Source organism: Melanaphis sacchari, unplaced genomic scaffold (assembly GCF_002803265.2).
Source record: "Melanaphis sacchari strain LSU unplaced genomic scaffold, SCAv2.0 Contig462_pilon_pilon, whole genome shotgun sequence".
NCBI classification, from domain to species: domain Eukaryota; kingdom Metazoa; phylum Arthropoda; class Insecta; order Hemiptera; family Aphididae; genus Melanaphis; species Melanaphis sacchari.
In genome coordinates, this window is record NW_020271306.1 from 187,107 (window position 1) to 206,842 (window position 19,736).

The 19,736-nt window shown below is 23.3% G+C and overlaps 1 protein-coding gene across 1 annotated transcript; it reads left to right on the forward strand.

Annotated features, from left to right (window-relative positions):
* The first annotated feature begins 416 nt into the window (after positions 1–416).
* On the forward strand, positions 417–15,692 carry LOC112598256 (uncharacterized threonine-rich GPI-anchored glycoprotein PJ4664.02-like). The gene is made up of 8 exons (XM_025344661.1): positions 417–964; positions 9,487–9,781; positions 11,359–11,611; positions 11,687–12,798; positions 12,857–13,066; positions 14,128–14,158; positions 14,309–15,390; positions 15,451–15,692. The coding sequence occupies exons 1-8, from the start codon at positions 660–662 to the stop codon at positions 15,643–15,645; spliced, it is 3,483 nt and encodes a 1,160-aa protein (XP_025200446.1). The 5' UTR covers positions 417–659; the 3' UTR covers positions 15,646–15,692.
* Positions 15,693–19,736: the final 4,044 nt, after the last annotated feature.

The following is a 19,736-nucleotide window of genomic DNA, read 5'->3' on the forward strand; positions in this document are numbered from 1 at the left end:
CCCTCCCAAAAAAGCCACCCCCCTTCTAAACCCTTCGCGAAAAACCTATCGCATAATGGAAACGGCGAACGTACAATAATACCTAATAATAAATATAACGATAGTATAAATATTAACGGTGGCAACGAAAACAATTTTTAATAATATGGTAATTATCGTATGATTCATGATGTAGTCTGGTCGTTGAACTTCTATCGATTCCAATTTATCAAATAATGACAGACCCTTGAACGGGGACGAGTACTACTATAAGTGCACCTACTGTCTTGAGTTATAATTATTATTATTATAAAGGATCAAGAATCCTTTATTTAAACTTAATATCCTATTGTATGACCACCGTCCTGATGATAACGGGAGAATGTGATAACGGCTGACACGAACGCTATCGAAAGCATTGGGTGGCAAACCAGGACACCATTACAAACCCCAAGGCCACTACTTCCGCCACCACATCTATTTATTGTATAATCAACTACTACAGCCCGCGATAGTTACAGCGCACCACTTGCCCGGTTCGCTCGTGGAACGTCGCTTTCGTCCGCTCCGCTTCTATTCGATTGCCGTCGGTTCATCGCCCGCCGTTGCTCAGTCGTCACTCGTCATTCCTGCAGAGTGCAGGTACAACGGTGGTTGTTCGGTGAGCCGTTACCCTTACCATGTCTCTGGAACGACTGGAACCTATAGAAATCATCAATATCGACGTACTGGGGCCATATAAATACCCCAAACTTGTGCACGACGGGTACATGTATCATTTCCATAAAAAATGTTCCCATCACCTCCGATGGAAATGCAACCGTGTTTTTTCGATGAAATGTCCGGCGGTGCTCAAAACGAACTTGGATATGTTAAATCTAAAGTACATCACCGTCGATCACGAACATGTTCACGGGAACGACATAGACTTTATAGAAGCAATAAAAGTCAAATTAGACGTACACCGTAATTCGACATATTACAAGTAAGATTATAAATAAAATTTTATAATTGAATGCACACAACCTACGCACCTACTTGCACACATAGATGTATATTTTATTTTATTATTATACCTCCATAGTGGTGTGTTGGGTGTTTCATAAGACCATTAATTTCTCCACAATCTTGATTTGTTAGTTATCAATTACAAATAATGATAACATCGAACTGTTATAGTATTATCATGTCCTGCTTCAAACTTTAAAATTATTTCACACAAACACAATACAGTTTTTAGATAATACTAATTATTCTGTATTTTTATTTTTTTGTACGCCATTTTTGTATTAATTATTTTATTTTTTATTTGTATTAATGATTGGATGATTACTTATTGACCAATTCATATCTTACATAAGATTAATTTGCAATGATTTTTTTTTCTTCATAAATAATTAATTTCATTATCTTAGATCAACTACTGATTTAAATTTAGTTTCCTATGATTATGGTTCCTAATTATTTTAAAACTGATCATGTATTATAGTTACATATTGAAAATTGTAGTAAAATGATATGTTATCATTTTTAACAACAGTTTATAAATGAAACATCCATTTGCTATTGTAGGATGGACGTCACTACAAGTTATGTTCAATATTACTTAAACAAATTAAGTATATAATTTTGTATGATAATCTTTATATTATGTCAGGCAAACAAAACGCAGTTTGCTATTACAAACTGCTGTGGGTAGCCATCCGGTTATACTATTTTACAGAGACAGTGCGGTTAGCCTGTGTCATATGTGCCAGAGCATTAAGCAATTTTTAGTGACTTCTAAATAATGTTTAATATATTGTATTTTATATTTCAATTTTTAAACAAATTTCAGCTACATTCCTAATTTGTATGAAATTTCTTAAAAGTATTATTTCTTATTTGTTATATTTTATTAAATTAATTAAACTAATAGTATTTTATTAATATTGTGTTTTGTCTTAGTATTTAATGTTTGTTATTATTTTAACATATAATATTAATTGTTTCTAGTTTGAATATTGTTAAGTTGTGCTTAAAATAATTGATAACATACTAGTGTCCAAAATATTTGGAAAAATATATTACCTTAATACCACTTTTTCAACTTAAGTAGTTGTATTTTTGCATGATTTTTTTTTTAGTTTGATAACTTCTTAATGATGAACTCATTTTTGATCAATGTATTATCATTTAATGCTACTACTGCATTATTATACGAGTATATTTCACTTTGTTCATTTGTACAAAGCACATGTGTAAATCTTATTTTTTAATAATTAATTAATGTTAAGATTTTAGGCATAATAGGAATAATATGTGTCTCATTATATATGATTCAGTGACCTATCATTATTTGTAATTGTTTTAGAATCAATTAATTATACATGAATTAATAAAATATGTAAGATAATATAATATTGCAGTAATATATTTTTAATAAAAATGAACAATTCATTTGTATGTTAATTATATTAAGTATAATATAAAAACTATTTCAAGAAAAATTGTCAAATTTTGTTAAATTCTATGATTTATATTTTGCTTAATAAATACAATTCTTAAACTTCTTAAATTACATACCTAAGTATGTTAGTTTAATACAATATTATCTTTTTTATCAGATTCAAAATCATTATATTCTTTCATGTTAGCCTAACGAGGGGCCTAATGTATGTTACCTAAAAACCTGTCACTGAGTATTACGTTATTACCTACATTCGATATTATATATTTATATCAATTTATATAGTTATACTCTTTAAGAAGATATTTATTTTGATAAAAGTGTGAAATATGTTTGTATAATATATATTAAAAATAATTTCCAACTTTGTTCTGCCTTAGATTTGGAATTTCATGTATTTGTCTATTTCATTAATAATTTGTTTATTAGTTCAATTAATGGCATGTAACTGATATTATTTATTTATTGTATGGTGTTGAGTTTTAAAATTAAAAATTAGGTAATTAAGTATTAAAATATTTAATAAACAACAAAGTTAAAAATAAAGTATAATATTAATTTTAAAAAAGATAATCATAAATTTATAATGTTTTACAATGGTAAACACAATTCAAAAAAAAATTCTGTTGCACTTAAATTTAAATGTTAAACTCAGTTAAAGTTAAGAATTCTAATTGATTACTTTTGGTTTAGTAGAATGAAAATTTTTATACTTAGGAAGTTCACCTTGAACATTTTTAAATTATGTATTAATATGTTTGTATGGGTGGGTGCAAATTGCTCAACGTATTTAGAATGTTAAAGTACTAAAAATATTGTAGATTAAACAGACATGTGAAGAGTTTTACACTTTTAATGTAAACTAAAAATATATAAAATAAAATAATTTTATTTAAGGTGATATTATGATAAGTATACTTATTATGGTGATTTAATTTCTGGTGCTTATTCTAGAATTCAGAATGCTAAAACCCTTAAAATCTTGTGGCTATTAGAACTTTGCATCAGCATTCATATTCTGGTATGGTTCTAAAGCTCCATTTTAAAACATTTGTTCTTTTTTTCATACCCTATACATTTGTTTACAATTACTCAGTATTTGTCTTTTAAGTGAAACTTGTTATTTAAATGTCATAAATTGTATAGAAATAAACTTGTTAATTTTATTCAATTTGATAGTTTTAGACATAATATTAAACGTACTTCATTTCACAATTTTATGCTAAAAACTTCTTAGACTGTAATATAAATTAAAAAATATGTTTTGTTTATTAAACATTATTGTTTAATAATTAAATTGTTTTAATAATTTCATATTTATGAAAATATTTTTAAGATTTTTCGTTGATTTTTAAATTATTTATTAACTCTATATTTTAAAATTATTAGATAAATAAAAGGACTAATTTGTTTTTAAAATATATTGATATATATTCTATTATGCACTGATTAAATACTCGAATATTTCTTTAACATTTTCCATTAAAAACTGATAAAATATGCTCAAAACATTTTAAACTTAAAAATATTTCATACTTATCTCTATTTGCTAATTATCTAATTATATTTGTTTACTTATTAGTTATTCTATAATAAAATCTATATGATAATAGAAAATGAATAATAGTTTTACATAGATGAAGAATATTATATAAATTAAACTAATTATTTTTATCATAAATTAATAAATATAACATATTCAATTTAAAGTACTGAATGTTTTGTATAATTTTATTATTTTACATAAAATCCAAACTTGAGGAATAAACAATCTTGATTATTTATCCAGAAAATCATGCACCGTTATGAAAAATAAGATAAATATTCTCACATCTCCAAAATATGCCCAAGTATGCTAAATAAATTGTTTTCTGTGCATTAAGCGATCAAAATGACAACATTTTTACCCTGCTTAAAATGTTATATTTTATTTTTTTTAAATAATTATTTAAGTATTTACCTATTTTGATCTTTAACATTATTATGAGTATGAAATAGTAAAATCCCATAAAATTGAAGTAGTGATACATAAGTTAATATTAGGTTTTAAAGACCAATTACCAAATTTTAAAAGAAGTATAATTTTTATTTGAGGTAATGCCTTTCTAGTACATTATTAACTAACAAAGAAGTTGCATCTGTTCTATAATATTCAGGTATAGCTATAACTTCTTTCTTGAACAATATTTTTAATAAAAATATGTTTTTGGGCTGGATACAAACTTTTTTCTGATTGTTTTTTGTAATACTATTTTCATAATAACATAAAAGTAATAATAGTAAACAATTATAATTAATTGTTTTTCCCTCTCAAAAAAATATTTATAATTCATAGATTTTTCTTATAGAGGAAAAAATATATCATGTAGTGTACTATGTTAATTTTTTTTTTTTTTAATTTTTGTATAAATAACATGGGATTATTTCAAAAATATTTTCTCTTGAATTTTGTGATATGTCTTAGACTCTTAAATTCTCCTAATATTAATTTTGAGTAGTGGAATTTAAACTATGTTTACAGTCAAAATATAAAGTTAGGGTATAATGTTCTCTTTGTTTGAAAAACATCAAAGGAGAATAATAAACAAAATTGTTAGTTACCATTACTTACTAAATCATGATAATTTTATAATCAGATTTTTGTGTTAAAACATTTGTTCATGTTTGCAATCAAACAATCAAACTGGCTTTAAAAAAAAAAAAAAAAAATCAAGATTTTACTAAAATATTTCCATCAATTATATTAAGTCAAATTATATTATATTATATTATATTATATTTGTAGCTCAAATGAAACAATTAATAATTTTTGCAAGAATGATCTAAGGCAGCTATCAAATTTAAATTATTATACACTAGCTAATCCTGCACAGCATTGTCTGTAACAAATCAAATGCTTGTGAATTTAGTCCTTAATAATCTCATAAATGTAAATTGCATACAATTTTAACATAGTTATTTTTGTTATTTTGACCCAATATAAATTACAGGTCTAAAATTATATCTGGTTATAATTACTATTTTATCTTCTATAACTTTTGGTTCTATCATATATATGTATAAAATGATTGTTTTACCCAAGTCAACTATGTATTCAAAAGTTAAAAGTAAGTATTAAATTAAATAGTTCCTTATGAATAGAGCGCAGAGTTCTATGCAATTGCATATTTTTTTCACTTTTACTTTTTTGGATTATTGTCAGTTATCTCACAAATCATAAGAATTTGAATCTATTGGTGAAATTTTATTTGTAAATTTCTGTATATTTTTACAAAATTCGAAATATATTGCATATAAAAACGAAAAATTTTTATATACTTAGTTTATTTAAGTAATTAATTATTGTAAGTTGTTTAATTTGTAAATTTTATTTAAATAAAAAAAAATTTTCTTGTATATTTGTTGCATATTTTTATGATTTTTACTGCATATTATATGGCATATTTTGATACTTTTTAGTGCATAAAACTCCGTGCTTTACTATGACACTGGATCGGGTCTTATTAAAAGTTTAAAAAAAAATCTATTTTAAGCCTTCAATTATTTATTGATAAATGATTCAACATAGCATCGCCAGTATTAAATAAAATAATATTAGTGAATTTACTTTGTATCTACTATATTAAAATATTAACTACTCATATTTTTAACACATTCATTTAAACTGCATAGAATTTATACTTAATTATTTGTTTCAAAACATAAAATAAAGATATAACTTGTATCCAATATAATTACTTTTTTATTTTATTGGTATTATTTTATTAAATTTATAATCTTTAATCTTTTTTACCAGGCAAAAACAGTTATTCAAATTAAAAATTAAAAAATCGAAAATGTAAATTGTCTAGAAATTAAATTATTTACATTTTAAATTGCATATTTTAATTAATTAAGTTATTATAACTTATGAGAATTATACTAAACAAGGTAAAATTTGAATGACAATTGCCTTACAAATCAATTTGAATTATTTTTTTTAGTTTTCAATTCTTCCATATTTTTTTAATATATCCTTCTTTTCAATCATTAATTTGTTTCGCGAGCCCTGACTTTGTAACGCTATATAAGTATAAGTTTTTATATTTTTTAAAATATCTATAAAATTAAAAATATTTAGGTGAAAAAAATTAAAAGGATTGTTTAATTTTTTATGAAGCAATTCGTAATTTATTTATAAATATTCTGTTTAATTCACTATTCATAGCGTTCGTTTTAATTAGAAAAAAAAAATCATCAACTTATTCGTGCACTTAAAAGATTATCAGTGAACTAACTTATTATGTTCATTGTACAGTAAAAATAGTATCGAATTTTTCGTTGAAGGCAATTAACGTAACACGATAGAAGCCGGCAGACAAGTAACATTTAACGGGTTTTTTTTATATCAAATTAGATCTATTCTGTACATTATAGAGATAAAAATTTTCTACTATTAAAAAAAAAAAAAATAGAAAAAAAAGGGTAAATAGAAATTTGTATACAAATCCAATTTTTAATTAAATCAATTTATTTTTTGGTGTAATTCGATATAATAATTAACCGTAGGTACTTGAAATTTTTATCATTTTTTTATTCCTTTTTTTTTTTTAATGTCGAAAAATAATATTTGTTGAGATTAAAAGGTTTGCACATTTATAAATATACGTTTTCTCATAAATTGCTTATTCAAAAATTAAAAAATATTTAAATTGTTTAATTAGGTACAGTATTTAATAATAAACATTTAAATTTAAATTGTTAATAAAATTGGTCAGTTACGAAAATCTGCAAATTATTTTGTAGTTGAAAATTCATAAAAAAATTTAATTTTTCATTTAAGATTTAAAATTTAAAACGAGATTTTCGAGAAAATCACTTAATTTCATTGTTAATTTTAAAAAGTATTTGGATTTTTTTTCGTTTTTGACCCCATAAAGTAGAAACATTGTTACTACCTTCAAGCCTTCAAACGATGAGATAAACTATAGAAAAAACGCACACCTTAATGCAACAGGAACAAATGCTATGTATATTTTATAATATAAAAATGAGCGGCTACATTTATTATTTTAAAGGTTTGAAAGATGAAAATATTTTATTCTACTTTATCGTTGACTTTCTCTTTAGACTTTAGAGCAGCTCAAGTCCCATAATATGCATTAATGTAACAATTAAGCGGGGTTTGATTTCTCTTGTCTTCTTGTTTCAAACCATTAAAACGCCAAATCTAAAACGAATTTAAAGCTTTAGAATGAGGCGGCTTATATACATACTAATACAACGAATATTTAATCTGTGATAACAATTACATGAAGTGATAAAATACGTTTTATTTTGGTGTTAAGATAATTGGACAACCACACGTGATTAATTTTCAAATAATGCTTTTTATTCTTCTATTGTATTTTTAATTATTGTCGATAAAAATTTTAAGGAAAAAAAGTTGAGTATATTTCTCAAATATTTTTATGAAAGTTTAAATATAATTCATAATCGATTTATCTTTAACTTGGAATTTTAACAAATCCAAAAAAACTTAAAAATTATTTTGTAGTTAAAAATTCATATAATTTTTAATTTTATAGCTAAGGTTTGAAAATTGAATACAAGATTTCTTGTGTTTTCAACCCATATAAAAAAAAAAAAATTCTGAGTGATATTTGTGCGTAAAACAAAAACTTCTAATGAAATTACTTTTTTTTTTTATATAGCTTAAAAACGAATAAGCATAAGTTCTTGACTACTTCAAATTTAAACGAAATCACTTTAGTATTAAAACTATAAATAACAATGTTAATTATTTTGTTTTAATTAAAAAAATATATTTATAAGAATTTAAAGCTATTACGTATATTATATTATTATTATTTATTTTATTATCTATACGCTATGAAATTTTTAAGATTTAAGATATTATCTATTTATGTATATACTATGAATCTATTTTTACTGTTAAACTGTATTTACAGAAATAGGTTATTATATTTTGAGTAATATAAATTTATGTAATATGGTATAAATAAAAATATGTATTATTATAATAATTAAATACTAATAATATAATTAACGCAATGTTTTCGAAAAAATTAGACCTATCGTAATATCAAAACATAATAAATTATTTCATTAGCAGTATCATTAAACATACCATTAAAAAATTAAATATACTATTGTTAGTGATATAGACTGACATTTAATATATATCAGAGTGATGTACCCACTTCTTTATCTTTTTTAAATTTAAAAAGTGCTTAACAATTTAATATAAATTAATTGTGTAAACATAAATTGTGTTAATATAGCTGTTTATAAATATTAAAAATGTATTGACATAGTTTATTTTTCTAAATATCTTGCAGTTAAAATTGTATAAAATGTTCAATTTTTATAACTTTGACTTGAAAATTTAATAAAAAGTTCCTCTTTAAAGTAATTTATACTAAAATCAAAAAAAACTAAAAAGCACATTTTTTTATTATTATAGACTATTGAATTTCATACTTAAATAAGATTATATAATATAAGCTTTTTCTATACACAATAAAACTTTCAAAATATGTAGATTAATTTATAGATAATATTAATACAAATTATTCACACTGTTTAAATGATATTGATCTAAAAGCTAATAAAAATAGTATACAATGATTGAATAATACACCATTGAATTCATATTTAACATATTGTAACATTACAGTGACTTACTTGATACCTAATGTGTAACACAGCAGTACTCACTTGCCTACCTTTTTTTCCCATATTATTAAGAAAAGTGCTTGAAAATGTTTACTTTCAACTCTTTATTATACCAACTAGGTTTACTTTTTATATTAGGCTTACTTTCAAAAAATGAAGTTAAAGTTTGAACTGTTTTCTCTTCTATAAAAATGTATCTGTAGACATAAAAAAAAAACAATTAAAAAAAATAAAAAACACATTGTAAAGTAAATTATTTTATTTATCTGCCTAGAATTGAGTATAATATATGGGTAAATTAAAAAATAGTAGATATTTGTAAAAAAATATTTAAAATTAATTTAAAAGATTATATTTAATAATTTTATTTATTTTTTCAGGAGAAGTACCTGTTATAAACGAAATGATATGGACCGCTCTGGTTATAAATCAAATGGTGTGGACAGCTTTGGTAAAGAAATGTATTTTCCTGAAAATGTTTTAAATAATAAAATAGCCAGATTTTGTGCTACTAAAAATCAAATATTTTTTATTGATCCATTGGATCTTGATACAAAAAATGGAAACACAAAAAAATGTGAAGAAATAATCAAAAATAATAACTCGAAAGATACAAGTATCAATTTTGAAAATTTTCCATGCGATTCATTAAAACCAAAAGAAAACCAAAACCAAGTAAGTTATTTAAATTTATATTTAATAATTTAATTTTTAAATTGCTTGTAATAAAATATTTTTAATTTCAAAAAGTTAAAAAAAATTCAAAAACTTGTTTTTGCATTGCTATTATTAAATAGGTATATTGTTATTTGTTGCGTATGTTTAAATAATTATATTTTAACAATATCATTAATTGCTTTTATTTTAAAATAAGATGTTTAACAAACTAATAATATATTTGTTCCATAGTTTTAAATAATAACACCTAATATGTTTGTAAAGAAGTTGTAAATTTTAAAATTTGTATACATAATTGCTCATATTTGTTGATGTTGAGCTTCTTCTGACATAAATTGACACTATTGTGTGGTTAAATAGATTTGTTTTTGTTTATATGTTGTGTAAGACCTAAAATGAGTATAAGTAAAAACTTACATGATTAATAAATCTTTATGCTATGATTTTAAATTCTGCAATTACTCAAGTATTATGTTTATCAAAATACTACAGTGTAAATAATGTTAAGTAATTATTATTGTAAAATAAAAATGTGCCAATCGACATTTCTTATTTAAATATATAAAAACTTCATAGGTACATAATAAATAACACTGTAATCTATTACTACTGACTAATTTATTAATTTAACCTCTTAAGTGTTTATTTCTCTTAGTAATATTTAAAACTGTTTGATGCATACATTTCTTGATGGTTAGTGAAGTGTATTTGATTTTTCCACGTATGTAAAACATATTATAGTGAACTGAAAATATACATAATATAAAGGTTGTTAATCTAGAGCAATTAATTTAAAAAAAAAAAAATGAATATTTTCAACCTCATAGAATCAGTGCAATATTAACCGTCTATCCCAGGGGTCAGCAACCCGCAGCCTGCAAAGCAATTTTTGATGGCTCGCACAAAGGTGGTTAATTTTTGTATTTTATTTTTGTTCAATAACAATTTTCATATAATTTTCAATATTTTATAATTACTTTTCATTTATAAATAAAACCAAATCTAACCATTTTATAATAGTAATACAATTATTAGTATTATATCATAATATGTAATTTTTTTTTTTTAATGTGGCCCTTGATGAACAATTGAAAAAAAAAATAGCCCGCATAGTTTAAAAAGTTGCGGACCCCTGGTCTATCATCCCATTGTTGAACATTAAATAATAGTTAAACCTAAAATATTTAATGATAATGTAGGAAAGAAATTATTTAGTAAGTTAAATAAATTCCTTCTTAAATCTTGACATGCATTTTACCAACAATTATGTGTAACACATTAAATAAAACTTAAATTCATAAGTTAAATTAATTAAGTTATGGTAAAAACAAAAAACAAAATATTGAATATACTTAATCAAATGAGAGATGCATTTTACAACATTTACAACATACAATTTTTTATTAATAATCATTCACAATTACTTTTACAAAATATATGTATTTAAAATAATCAATTAAAATTGTTAAAAAAAAATCCAATTCTGATGTTAAAATAAATGGATGGTTATTTTTCTTCACTTATGTGTATATTTTTTTGATCTTAATTATAATTATATTTTAAATTATTTTTAGATACAATTTAAAAACTCAAAAAATGGCATGATAGAAGATCAAACAAATAATTCTTCTTTCAATGAAGAGCTCAAAGAATGTGAACCAATTTATAATACAAGATCAAAAAAAAAACTAAATGATATACAAAACAATGCAAGTACTTTATTTACAAGTACACAAGAGGAAAAAAATATTTTGACTTCTAACACATATAAAGAAACAAATAATTTAACTACTAATACTCGAAAAATCAAAAATACAAAAAAAAAATGTACTTTGACTACAACTACACATAAGAAAAAAAATATAACTACTAATAAACAAAAAAATAAAAATATATTAATCACAAATGATTGCGAAAAAATAGTTTCTCCAAAAGTTAAACTAAAAAACCACACTTCAAAATTTACAAATAAAAATTTACCTACAGTTACAGATACGCCTATGATTATAAGTACACCTACTATTTTAACAACAACAATTAATAATTTACCTATAACTAAAAATAGATTTACAACAACAAATGCATCTACAATTATAAATACACCTACAATTATAAGCACGCTTATAGATAAATCTATTGTTACAAGTACACCTACAATTTCAACATCTGAAACTATAAGTACATCTTTAATTTTACCAGAGGAAATTATTTGTACACCTACTATTACATGTATACCTAGAATTATAGATACACCTACTTTTACAAGTACACCTATAATTTTACCAGATAAAATAACAAGTACATCTACAATTTTACCAGATAAAATTATAAGTATATCTACAATAACAAGTACACCCACAATTATAAGTACATCCACAATTACAAATACACCTACAATTTTACCAGAGGAAATTATTTGTACACCTACAATTTTACCTGATGAAATTTTAAGTACATCTACAATTACAAGTACACCTATAATTATAGATACACCTACTATTACAAGTGCATCTATAATTTTAACACCTAAAACTATAAGTACACCTAAAAATTTTACACATGAAGTTATAAATACTACTACTGTTACAAGTACATCTGCAATTATAAGTACACCTACTTTTAAAAGTACATATACAGTTGTAGGTACAACTACAATTGAAAATTCTCCTGCAATTTTAAGTACATCTACAATTTTAACATCTACAATTAAAAGTACACCTATAGTTACAAGTGTACCTTCAGTTAATATTACACATACAACTAAAAGACGTGTGAACAAGAGTATTGATAATGAAGATGATGTAATTATTATTAACAGTAGTGATGATGACAATGATGATGATGATGATGGTTTTATTTCTGATTTTAATGAAATTGTTCGTCGTAATGACAAACTTAATAATGAAATAAACAATGTTAAATTAATGGGTGATGATATTAATGTACTTATGTATTGTAAAAAAAATTGGCCTTCAGTTTTAGATAAATTGTCTGATCCTTTGACAGGAATTAAGGTAATACAGTTTTTACATTTAAAAAATTTTTAATTAATATTATTGATTGATGTTGTAGGTATTTGAAGGTATTTTATTTAACAAATTTTTAATTCAAATGATGGAAAGAAATCATAGAACTAAAAGGAAAATTCAGGTATTAAAATATTATAGCAATCGATGGAAATTAAAGTTTAACCGTTTGGCACTTAAAATAAATACATTATTAAATAGTACAAGAAGAGATAATAATAGAAGACTTATCGATATTCAAAATAGAAATAAAAAGGTAAATTTTAATATTCTGTATTTAAATTTTTAACAAACAAATAATAATGTCTAAATAATTGTAACATAACAATGATAGCACCCAACAGAACAATTATGTGTTAATATTTTCTATATCTTTAACTAGGTAATTTTGTATTAGGTATATAAGATTTATACTAAAAGACAAAATAAATTATGGCATTACCGTCTTCTTTCTGTTGTCAGTTAATGCTATAGGTACTAATTGTGTAGCTATAATAATTTATATTATACATACCTACCACCATTGCTGGATTGACATATTTGGGGGCTTCCCAATATTATGAATATTAAAATACCATAAACTAAAATAGATACTTGGTGAAATTTATGTTTTGATTTTTTCAAACATTGTATTACATCTTAGTAATTGGTTTGAAACTATTTTTATTTTGTTTTATTGGCGGTAAATTAATGTGAATATATTTAAATTGATTGAAACACGTATAAAAACTAACAAAAACTTCTTATATTTGAATGTGTTAGGTATTATTTATGTTATAGTTAATGAGATATAGATAGTATCATATAGTGCCTACATTTAATAGGAACATTTAGAAAGTAAAAATACTTCATTTTGTTGTTAAAAAAGTGTCTTAAGTTTTACTATGAATTTTATAAAAAAGGCTATAATATAGTGTTAAATTGTGTTCAAATTACCTGCTTGTCATGTATAATGTAATTTGATTTTTAATTAGAATATAAAGGTATAATGCTATACAATAAAATGTTTTTCAAAGAGGCCCCTAATTTTTTCGCACTGGGGCCCTTAGAGTTCAAGATCCAGCACTGCCTAGTACCAACTACAAATTATTATTAAAGAAACAGCTGACTTGAGTTAGTCTTGAGTTATTTTTTTATTTACCTATTGTCTCCAAGTAAAATAAAAAAAAATAATCATATCGTAACTATCATTATTATTATAGTGTTTAGTTGGTATATTTTTAATAATTTAAGTATATCATTAATCCATACAATTTTACTAGATAAATATTCTTTTAATATAATATTTAACTTAAAAATGTCTTAACTGTGTTATAGAATACAACATTATGTACAAATATTGGAGTCAACATACAAAAAAATAATATCGGCATAAATAATAAAGGTTAATTAACTATCTTATACAAACAATAATTAAAACTAACATATAATTAAAAATAAAAACTAAAATTAAATTGATTGTACATTTTTATTTCAGTTTCCACAAAATTAAAAAACCAAATTACACCAGAAAACTTGAAAACTTCAAAATTATGCCAAAAATCTTTAAATAGTAAAAACAAATACCTATTTAAATCTGGTTCAGATATCATGACAAGTAAATCTGAAGGAATAAGTAAAAAATTATTTTCTACATTAGAAATAGTTGATTTGATTAAAGAAATTCCAGGAGATACAACTATTTCAAGAATAAGCTCTAAACCATTTAATTCTAAAGAAAACTATTTAACACAATTTAACTATAGTATTGAGATTAGTCAACCTAAAATAACTGAGTCAATTAAAAATGGTATTTCAGCGTCCAACACTATAATAACTTCACTACTAAGCCCGACATCGTTAAAAAGAAAAATATCTAATTTGATTCGAAATAACACAAGTATTGAGTTAACTAAATCTAAAGTTAAAAAATGTAATAAATCTTCTTCTCTGGAATCCATTGATTTAACTATGGATAGTTCACCAGATATGATGGCTTCAAGACTAGGCCCAGAATTATTAAATAGTCAAATTACAAATTCTACTCAATATAACACAGCTACTGAGATGACTGAATCCAGTATAACTGAGTGTCATGAACCTTCTACATCAGCATTAATTGATTTAACTGAAACAGATCCACCAGTTATAACAAATTCAAGATTAAGCAATGAAAAATATATTTTCACTAAATATAACAAAGGTCCGTACGTAATTCCTTCTTTTCCAATATCCAGTGATATAAGTAGTAATATTCCAACTTGTTCAAGTTCATCTATGAATGCAGTTACTTCGTTGAATAATGATTTAGTATTAAATAATGCAGATAATCCTGCTTCGAACACGGATGATTCATCAAAGATAGAGCTACTTGTACTTGGGAAAAATAATCGAATGTATTTTGTTAATTCAAAAGTAATGAATTCCCATGATTATTTGAGGCCTAGGACATTGAAAACTATTTTTAAAACAGGTTTAAACAAACCAATAATGAAAAGATCTGTTATTCTTCCATTCGCATTAAGAAAACAAGTAAAAACAAATTCTAATACATCTACACAATTGGATAAAAGAAATAAATTAGACACATCCGTCATCCCTGTAAGTTATATATTTTTTTAATACTAAATAAACATTTATTTTGATAGTTATTTTTTAAAGGTTCAAACGAAAACACCATTGCCTGATGTTATTTGTGAAAGCACTCAAATAATAAATGGAATTAACAGTAAGAACACTATTCAATCATATTATTCTCATAATCAATCTCAATCATCAAACCAGATCAAATCTGTTCCTAAAGCTATTCCACTTCTACCTTCAAAGGTAGTTAATGATTTTTCAAACGAGGTTTAAATTATTTGTATTTAAAATATTAGGTAAAATAAAAATTGAGTAAATACTATGAGTAAAATAAGAAAAAATGTATTTCTTTAAATATATTTATTGTATTTATTTAGTAAGCTAATTAGATATTTAACTAAAAAGTAATTTAGTATTTATTAACTTTTTTGATGTTAGTATTTACATTTTTTGTATACCCTTAACTTTTTTCATGTGCCATCTTGGGACACATGCTACATATTTTTCTTCTCATTTCTAGGTTTTTGACTTAAATTTAGAATATACTGATCCTATTATTTTCATTCTTCTTTTATACTATGCTTGATTTGATTGATTAATAAAATATATTAAAATTATACTTATTGAAGTAAACTATTTATGGGGTTATATTTAAGTTTAAAACATATATTAAAATAGTATTTTTTCTATTTATATTGTCAATAAATTATGAAACTAATTAATATACTTTTGTACATACAATCTATAAAACAATATATTGCAGTATGTGGGGTAGAAATCTATATGAAATATTGACAAAATTTACAAAGTCAAGTTAAGTATGGATTTGTATAGAAAATCATTGAGGAATCAATTAGCGTTGTCAGAATAGACTTAATTAGATCTTAATTAACTCCTTATTAAAAATGACTGGGTAATACAAAACGAACGTTTCCTACATTATAAAAATTGTATTTAAATAATCAAAACATGCTATTTCCTATTTTAAATGAGTAGTCACCAATCATAACTATACCAAAAAAAAACTATTACTATAAATTATCCCAAAATAAAATTTTTCTGTTATGTTAAAGCGTAATATTTGCCTTTGTTATAGGTATAATGAAAGTATATAAAATATAAAATATTTAATAAAATTAAAAATGTAATAGTAATTTCTAAAATTAATTTTAAATGTTACCGTTTATTACCTAAAGAGCTTGTTTTTATTAAGAATATATTATCCGGGAATATTTGAGAATTAATTTAATACATTATATTTTAATACAAATATTAGTAAATAACTACTTAACTGCCAACACTATCTGTTAAGCATAAAAAAAAATATAGGTATCTACCTATAATTTTAATAATACATTTACAAAAGAAGATATTGTGGTTTATTCAAAGAAGTTATAACTCAATATAATTTGAATTTACTTTTTATTTACTACTGGTTAGTAATTAAGTACATAAATAATTGATAGGTACCAAAAGCATAAACGTAACTTTGGATAATTTTTATGGCAGTCAGTTTTATTTTATGTCGGTGTAACCACTAATTAGATTTACTAAATCTTTAGTATTACGTGATATCTGAGCTAAATATCACCTATTATATAAATTTATAACTGAAACCTATATAAAACTTAATGATGTACCTACATAACTTGATGAGATATCTAAAATATTCTACATACTACTTTATATTTATTCAAATTCTTATTTTTAGAATTTTTAAGTAGGTATAATAAGGATTGTATTTTTTAAAACAATTATTTGTATCATTTAAAGAGTGTCTTATAACAATAAAAACTTTTAAATTTTTTAAAAAAAAATCTAAACAAATTTACTGTAAATTGTAAAGCATTTTTTTTTTTTTTTAACACTCCTATGATTGTATCTAAATCAAAATTCAAACAAGTAATGTAAAAATGTTTTGATTCTGAGTTATTTAAATGTATGTATTAAAAATATATATTATTCATGTAAATTGTTTTACAAAAATATGAAATATAATTTGTCATATGTAATAAAGTACTTTTATACTAAGGTAATATTAAAAAAGTTAATTAAAGAAGATTATTATTAAATTACTAATGCATACATTATAATAATAATATTTTGATTAATTAAATATAGTTAAACATAAATGTCAAAATATAATCATTTATTTTATAGGAAATATTCTTGTGAAATATATTGTATGTTTGTACGAGTTTTGTAAACCTATTGCAATATGTATAATCATTTTTCCAAAACGTACTATTGTTATAAAATTAAAGTAATAGTACATTTTAAAATACCTAAAAATAGCATTTATATTTAAAAAATTAATTTATAATTATTTTAAATCTTTTAATTCATTGCACTATTTAAATTAATGGTTTTAGAAAATTGTTTCTTCTGCATTTATTTGCTATAGCACGTTTTGGTTTTTAATCCCTCATGTATATAATATACATGTATATATATTGTATTATTTGTACTAAAAATATTCTTACATTAGTATTTCAATAATGTATTGTATTCATTATACATAATCTTGTTTTTTCTTATTTTGTTTTATGTATTGTTTTAAAAATTTAAAATACACTTTTATAAAAATAATATTTTTTGGGTATTAAATATAATAAACAGGGCTCAACATTTCCTGCACAAAAATAACGTTTAAATAAACACGCGTCTAATATGCTCCCAACACTGCTAAATTATCAACTTAATATTTAAATTTGCAGGTAAAAAATGTCTAAGTTTGCATAAAATAATAATGAAAAAAAAATATTTAGTTAATTACACAAAAATAAAATGTCACATCTATCTATTAAATCATGTTACCTCAAAGCGAATTTCTTCGTTACTTGCCTAGTATTTGCAACTGGATAGATACAACTGGAGATTGGAATCAATATTCAAACGCATGATCTCTGATGTTTGATTTTAAAATTTATATATGTATATAAATATGTTGTATACTTGTATATATGAAAAACGATTTTTAGTGGATACAATTTATCGACCTATTATATCACCAAGTATATTTCATGTTATTGTCATAAATTTTGAAATCGCTGTTAAAATAATTTGTTTTATACCTAATTTAATTAACAATATAATATAGTTTATGGAATTAATTTTTTCCAAAAATTTTGAATTTAAAAATTACATTGTGTGTGTACAATATATAATTGTATACATAAATGTAAATTATTATGATAACTTAATAAAATTTACTAATAATATAATATACAATATTTTCAGAAAAAAATAGGTCAACCTACCATAATACTTATAATATAAAACATTTATTCTTCTCCAGAATATTTTCGGACCTGTTAAGGACAGTGTAACTACTGATTAGAGGATCAGGAAAAACGAGGAATTAAAATCACTGTATCAAACACCGAATATTGATAAAGCAATCAGAAACAAATGACTATAATGGGCGGGGCACGCTTTGAGAAAACAAAACCCATTACTCCAATATTCCGTAGAGTATAAGTGAAGAACCTTGCAGAAAAAAGATTCATTGAAAAACAAAAAATGAAGTAGGAAGATATAGTGAAAAAAGATGCAGAAGAGCTAGAGGAGAGGTTGGAAAGCACAAGCAATTTGATTGGGATGGGTGGAAGGCTATAGATGTATGACGGGATAGTCCTAGAGGACACTAATGCAAAACAAAACATTTATTTAATAGCAATATCAATAAACACATTATAATGAAATTGGTAAACTTAGTAATGTAGGTTGATAGATGGCCCATTTCCACTAAGTGTCATTTTTCGTTTACCATGGTGTAATAGTGAATTAAAATTTAAAACATCCATTATAGCAAGCCGCAAGTCCCCCTGTGTATATAGTTAATGTATAAAAAGTGATAATCGTTTGCCCAACCTTTTTTTTTTGTTTTTGTTTTTTCCCGATAGTTTGAAAAGTATTGGGAATTTTCAATTTGACTTTTTAAAATTTTTTCTATAGAGTATATATTCATTTTTTCAGAAAACCGTAGGTATTTTATATTTTCACCAAATGCTTAAACAATCATTTTTAATATCTACATGAAAACATTTTCAAAATATTTCGACGTTTTTCTGCTGAGTTATTTATTTATCAATCTTTAAAATTTCATTTTTTTGGTGGAGATTAATTACACTTACAGTTAGCTTAGTTATAAATAACATTATTTTTTAAATAAAAAGTATTGATTAGGATAGTTATAATGTTATATTTAATTTGAATATTTTATTAATTATAATTAGTTAATGAATAATTATGTACAAGTATAGTATCTATGTTACTTTATGTATACTGAGTAATTACTGACGCAGTGACGCCCCTATGCGGCTGTGCATAGCTACCATGAATCGCTAACCAATGAGTGATGA